General features: G+C 18.6%; 1 protein-coding gene across 1 annotated transcript; it reads right to left on the bottom strand.

Annotated features, from left to right (window-relative positions):
- Window positions 1-5957: 5957 nt before the first annotated feature.
- On the bottom strand, window positions 5958-6959 carry PGO_000065 (variable surface protein; the record flags this gene model as incomplete). Its single annotated transcript, XM_028690700.1, has 2 exons — window positions 5958-6608; window positions 6936-6959. 2 exons carry the CDS (start codon window positions 6957-6959, stop codon window positions 5958-5960), a joined length of 675 nt encoding a protein of 224 aa, XP_028546501.1.
- Window positions 6960-7661: the final 702 nt, after the last annotated feature.

Below are 7661 nucleotides of genomic sequence, written 5' to 3'. Positions count from 1 at the left end.
ATTATTTTAATTATCAATATGAAAATATTTTTTTGCATATATAAATGACCTGCTTTATGTATTAAAACTTACATATTCTAAATGATGTAATATATTTTTTTAATAATTTATTAGAATAATTATAAAATTATTATATGATTATTTTTCGTTAATGTATAAATAATATTATTATATAAGAAAGTTCTTTTTGAATATTATGCTTATGTACACTAAATAATTTTCCTATATGCATTATTGAGTGTATATATATATTTTAATCCATATATTCAATTGTACTTTATATGATTATATTCAATAAAAGTTATGAATTACCATAGTATGAACACATTTATAAAAGAAATAAGCTAATAGATATCATAAAATATTCTTTGTTTTGTGCATATAATATATAAATGTACTTTTTAAGATCTATAATTAATTCACATTAGATCAAATATTGACCATATTTTACATACAAATAGATATTAGAAAAAATGAATTTATTTGGATGATCCTTTTATAATGTTATCATACACATTTAATTATATAAATTCTTATATTTATATATTTTTTATACTTTACATAATAATATTAAAATATTTTTTTATTTAAAGAAAAATGAATTACTGCATATTTAGGATGATAGACATAATATTGTCCTTGTTCTTTTAAAAACTATTCATATATACATGATTTATATATTGATTACTTTTTGATTTTCTTTAATATGTCGTATAACTAAAAAAAACGCCTTTAGTGTATAAATCAATTAGTATATTTTATATATATATGTAATCTGTACATATTATACTAATAAATTTTTACTTAAAATATTGTTATTTCTTACTAATTATAAGAAGGTTTATTTTAGAATTGTTATTATAAATTTATCAAACAAAATATATATTATCCTTAAGCCCAGATACATAGTATACGTATATATTATATATATTTCACGTTAAAAATACTACAATAGGAAGGACAATAAAATAATTAAAAGTTATATTTTTATATATTTATTACTATAATTCGTTTAAAAATTAATTCAAATTCCTAATTAATACTAATATATCACCCTTAATAATGTAAATGTATAGTTATGTATCGCATATAATTATAATTAGTGTATAAAGTATTTATTTTTTATTATTATTCCAATAAAATATATTAACATTTTAATAATGTTTTAATAATTAACTATTATTTAAATTATATATAATTAGTGTTTTTATTAATAATTAAATAATAATAAAGAAATATTTAATGATGATAAAAAAAGTGTTCAATATTTTTCATATATTTTACACATTATTAATTATGCAATACATAAATCATTATAGGTATTATGTGGTAATACATACCTTAAGTGTGTATTTATACTTTTTTTCATAATTATTAGATCGAACATATAATTTTATCCCATTCTATTATTTTTTACGTAATTATAATACACACATGCTTATTAGTGTCCTCAGTTTGTGAATCGTTGTATAATTCATGTAAAATGAGTGAAGTATGTGCAATGAGAATTGAATGATCATTGGACATACATGAAAGTCAGGAAATTTTGTGTCATAGCGTATAGGAAACTTAAAAGAAGAAAAAATATATGAAGAAGTTAAAACACGAACATATAATAAAATAAATTAAGAGGCCTTAAAAGAAATGGATGCTTACATAAGAAGTTATAGATCCAGATATCATAAAAGGAAAGGATTAGGGAAATTAGAATGTTAAAGTTATAAAAAAATATTCGATTCAATAAATAAAATAGATACAGAAGAAAATTGCAATAACGAAAAACTAAAGAAAAAGATATGCTTGAAACAGGGGTTTGTTTTTCTTTTATTGTTTAATTCCATTACTTGGAGTAATTATTTTTGCTTTAAAAAATATTCAAAAATATGAGAATATTAAATTATTATTACATGTCATAAATTATAAGGAGTCTTATATTATACCGTCTGTTATTTTAATAACATTATCATATATAATTTTGGCAATCATATTTTATATAAAGATAAAAATAGTAAAATATTAAAGATTAATAAGAAAGAAGGATAAAATGAAGTTTAAATAATATTATGTTCTCTGCAAAGATGTGCATGGAAAATGATAAGTTAATATATATGTATGAACCTTTATACGTTTTAACATAAACACAATAATTATTTTTTTGTTATAATACAAAATGTTAATAAAATTAACGTAAATTTAAGGTAACTATATAATTTTAATTTATTTATATTTAATTATTACTTTTACGCTTAAATTATTATTCTATATAAATTAATTTTTTTAAATAAAATATAAATTATGTGTGATTTTAGGATATTTCTTAATTATTTTATTTAAATTTTTGTCATATTTTATAGATATATGTATACCCTTGCGCAAAAAATGTATATAAATATATTCAAAAACATATAATTATTTATGTCTTAGTTTGTACGTAAATTTGTTCATAAAAATATTGTAAAATTGTCTAATATGATCTATTTATAACTTTTGAGTTCTTTTGTAGCCTATCATTAAAAGGATGTGTATATATTTTTTGTTATTTCATGACTTTTTTTAATGCTATATATGAATAATATAATTATTCATATAAGTGATATATATTTTAGTGTTCTCTTGTTAAAAACAAAATAAAAGATGTTATATTTTATTTTATAAATATGTAAAACATAAAGTAAGTTCTTTTTTATATATTTATAAATATAATATACTAGACTTTTTTGTTAGTTTTAATTCTTTATATGTTATTGCATAATACATATATTATAAGAATGAGTTATGATTTAAAATATGGACTATATATTGTGGCATGTTTAATTGTGGATTAAAGTATTCCGTTAATAATATAAATACGTAGAGTTATATTAATGTGCATTTATATTCTTTTTTTCGTTAACTATCATTATATAAAACACATAAGTGGGTATTTTTAATAAGTTTAACTTTCATTGTTGTCCATACACATAAGATATTACATAAATTAATATTTCAAATTAACCTCATAAAACATAATAATGCATAATACTTGTACTTTATGAACAATATTGGAAAATTTCATTAACTGTAACCGCATTCAACTAAATATAAATACATATTCTCTATATAACTTATCCACAATTATACATCACATAAAACGACAGTGTTATATAGAGTCACTATATAATAATAAGTGTTTATTATGTATATTGAGAAAAATTATATGCTATATTATATGTAGTACTCTATAAAAATTTGTTAATCAATTTGAATTAGTGGAAATCAAAAATTACCTTTATAGCACAACCATATTTTATTTATTGCAGTTTTTTTAAATTTACATGAAATGTAAAAGAATATTAGTAGAACATAATAAACATAAGAACAACTTAAAATATAAATGGCAAACTGGATATAATATTATTATATGTTAACAATTATATTACTGCATTAACAAAAGTAAATTAAAAGTATACATTTTTCGCAATAATAATAAATCAAAATATAATAATGCAATATTAAATGGAATTATTATTGAAGGTGAAATTTAATGTGAAAGTAGAAATGACAGAGAACATGTGAGGATACCAATTAAATCATAGAATAATATAAATATTATATAGTACTAAAAAATGAAGAAGAATAATATTCCTATGTTAATTTATATAATATTTAGAGACAGACAGAATATTTTAATAAGAATTGATGAAATTTATGGTTATAAAATTAAACAGAGGATTAGTAGAATACAAAATGGTGATATAATAAAAGAAGTTAATATATTACAGAATTATTATAAAACTATATAATTAGATGTCTTATTTAAAAAATTTTACGAGATTTATTTATTTAAATAATGTAATTAGTATTATTATTACGGATATATTTTCAATTATTATTCACATGTACTAATTTTTTTATATTAAAAGATTATGTATTAATGAAATGATATTGAATATTACTATAATTACATTTTTGTTTCAACGTGTACACTTAAAATAATCATTATAATATAGCATAATAAAGAAAATTTTTCGAATTTTTATGAACTAGAAAATGAATTTAAAGTAAAATATAATAAACAACAAAAAATATTGAAAAATAGAAATTATATTTTAAATAAATATACACCATTTAGTAATTTATATTAAAAAAGATTAGACTAATACATTATTTATACACAAAAACCTTCAATACAAAAAAATACACATAATTCAGTAAAAATATTATCAAAATAAACATAATGAATTTTCGAAGATAAATAAAAAAAATGAACACAAGTAATTTATATTAATTTGTAATTAAAAAAATTTCTATTCATACATTGTTTGAATAAGTAATATATATCTGCTAAAATATAATAAAAATTGTTTGTTCTATGTTTTTCAAGTAATTATCTTTTCGTTGAATTATACATAACAAATCAATTTTCGCACATATTTTTCATAAAATTAGTATTATAATTAAAATACATAATTAAGTAGATTAATTTGGATTTTTATTTATGTTCCTTCTACACAGAAAATTTTTATATATTTCTTATTTCCTGTATATATTTTTGCTGCCTTACATGTTGTTTATATAATTAGATTTGAAAATATTAGCTATGTATTCTATATTAAAATTGCGATTATGCACATATGAGAGTTATCATTGAAGCACATAAAAATGAATGCTATATTTCTAATAAAAAATATAGACTTTGATATATATGTTTTATATATTTTATAATTATATACAATGCGTTATCTCATTTCTATAAGATTAAGTAACCATTCATTCGCACATGTCTTATGTGCTAGTATATATGACATAAATAATATACATGGCAAAAATCCTTAATATAAGGATAAATATAATTGTTTTTTTTTTTTTTATAAAAAAAATGCGTAATTAACTAATTATCATTTATATTATATAAAATATATTAAAATCATAATTTAAAAGATCACAAAAAAACGAATACAAATTTGCACAAAAAATCATAAATAAAATAAATAAAAAAGATTGTATCAAATAAAAAAAAATCTTTAATTCTAATATAACTAAAAATTAAAAATTATATATGATATTATTTATCAACATCATAAATGTGACATAGAATAATATACATATATTTAGATCATTCTACGTGAATTTCATATATAATCAGTATATATATACTTATATGCATGATTAACCTTAGTATTTAGTAACTAAAAGTTCATGTTAAAATGCCTTATGATATAAAATATAACAAGCTCTTTTAACAATTTAGTATAATTATATTTAATAATTAAAGATATATGTAATTTCAACATGGATTATTATATTAGCTAATATTCCATATTATTATTTTATATGTATTATTCACTTATTAAAGTAGAAGTGTCATATTTATTTAAATAATTATATATAACAGGAAAAAAAAACGAGAAATATATCTTTTGTATTTTTTGTTTTGCATTTATATGCATTGTGAATAGGACTTTAAAAACTACATATATTATTTATTTGAGCACTATTATCATGAGTACAAAAATATAATGTTACTTTATGCTGTGCGATATAATGATAATTAATTCTCTTTCTTATAAATTTGGAAAAAGTATCATTGTAAATATATCTTACAGAATTTTTTATCTGTTTTAAATATATTATTTTCTTCTTATTATATTATAAACAATAAAATTAGTTAGAATTATATAATATATGATATCTACTATTTCTAAAATCACAAGTGGAGGTTTCAGATATTTCCAGTACAATCTTTTCTTTATCTATATTATTATATTGTTTTCTTTTCTTCATAGCTTCATATTGAAAGCTTGAACCATATGGTGTGAACTAACTCATAATTAAAAAAAATAATATATAAAATTTGTCATTGTTTTCTAAAAATTTGTTCATTTTAAATTACTTAAAAATATACTAATGCCGTATAAACATACAAATATAACATAATTATTAACCTTATACAAGATAAATAAAAAAGATGATATTGCTTAAGTTACAAAAACTGGAATTAATGTAAGTGTTATTATATTATAACTCTGAAGGGAAGGTAATGTTTTGGGAACTCCAGGTTCACAATTTTCGTTCATCATACCTTTTTCATATTGTCCTTTTAAATTTAATAATTCTTTACAAAAATATGTGTTATTATATTTTTTACATGTTTGCACATGTTTTATATATAAGTCAGCACATCCTTTTAAACATTGACACTTTTGAGTACAAGAATTATTAAGTTTAGTGTACATGTCAAGCAGATCATTGAACTTTAACATTTCATCATCTACAATTATAATATCCTTATAATTTGTGCACTGCACTATTAGATCATCATGAAAAACCTTAATCACTGCATCGTAAATTTTTTTAATTTCGTTACTGTTGTTTACACGATTATTTTCTTGGTATAGCCAATAATACAAATATATACAACTGGATTCTTTAGGTATGTTATAGGTATTATTTTGTATTTCACTCATAAAATTTTGAACATCATTGCACTTCTTAATAACATCAAAATTTGAGGTTTTAAAATGTTTCAATTCTTCTATATCACAATTACTTGTTTTCACGGTATCAGTTTTTTGTATTACTCTATCCATAATATTTTTACATTGAGGAAAATCCCTAACAGATTTATACTAGAAAGAAATAAAAATTATTTTTTGAGAAAAATTATAAATGACTATAAATTTTTTTATTAATTTTACGAAAAATTGGTATATAAAAATATAATAATGTCATAACTTCTTTTATATTAATTAAAATATACTATATCCTTAGTCATTATATATATGCTTATATTTCATTACAGAATGCGTTGATAGATGAATATATTGTATGGATATATCTATAGTGCTTTTTAATATTAAAACCCTAATTCTGATGTAAAAGAATTTTTTCGTCTTATTTAATTATAGAACGGATAAAAAAAAGGAACGAACCTATTTATAATTTTTTTTCTGTACGAATAATAAAAAAGTATGAATCATTGTAATATATAATATATTAATTAATTATATAAAGGATCAAATTTAAGGATAATTTACAACATTTAGTATAAAAAAAAATATATGGGTCTATATAGTATAATATTCATACACAATATAAAAAGTATATAATTATACTGATAAAATAAGTACAAGAATACCACAGGAAAACAAGTTGTTTAAATAATTATATATAATAATATATATATTTCTATGAATTATATTTTTTATAGAGATATGCATTATTTAATCAATTATATAAAATATATTGAAATATATTAATATTCTGGATTATGGAATGATTAATTAGTTATTCTTATAAAAAAAAGAATACAAGCCTATTATATTGAATTATCATTATATATAAAAAAAACTAGAAATAACACAACTCATTATGTGTTATTATGATCTAATAATATGTAAGACATAGAATGCATTTAAAATACAATTATATATAACATTCTAAATGAATATATATTTTTTTTTTATTTATCTCATATAAATAAATCATTACTTATTTTGTGGTAGTAATTGATTTCTTATAAATATAGATATTATAAACTCCATCAATATATTAATATAATACACAAACATGAATTATAAATTATTTAAGCAATTTTTATTCTTATATTACATCTCAAATGATTATTTATTTTAATCTGTCAAACATTATAAGTTTTTATGGAAATTAAAAGTATATATATA

This window comes from Plasmodium gonderi (genome assembly GCF_002157705.1).
Source record: "Plasmodium gonderi DNA, contig: Pgo-contig_9, whole genome shotgun sequence".
Classification (NCBI taxonomy): domain Eukaryota; phylum Apicomplexa; class Aconoidasida; order Haemosporida; family Plasmodiidae; genus Plasmodium; species Plasmodium gonderi.
This window is presented reverse-complemented; position numbering and strand designations above follow the sequence as displayed.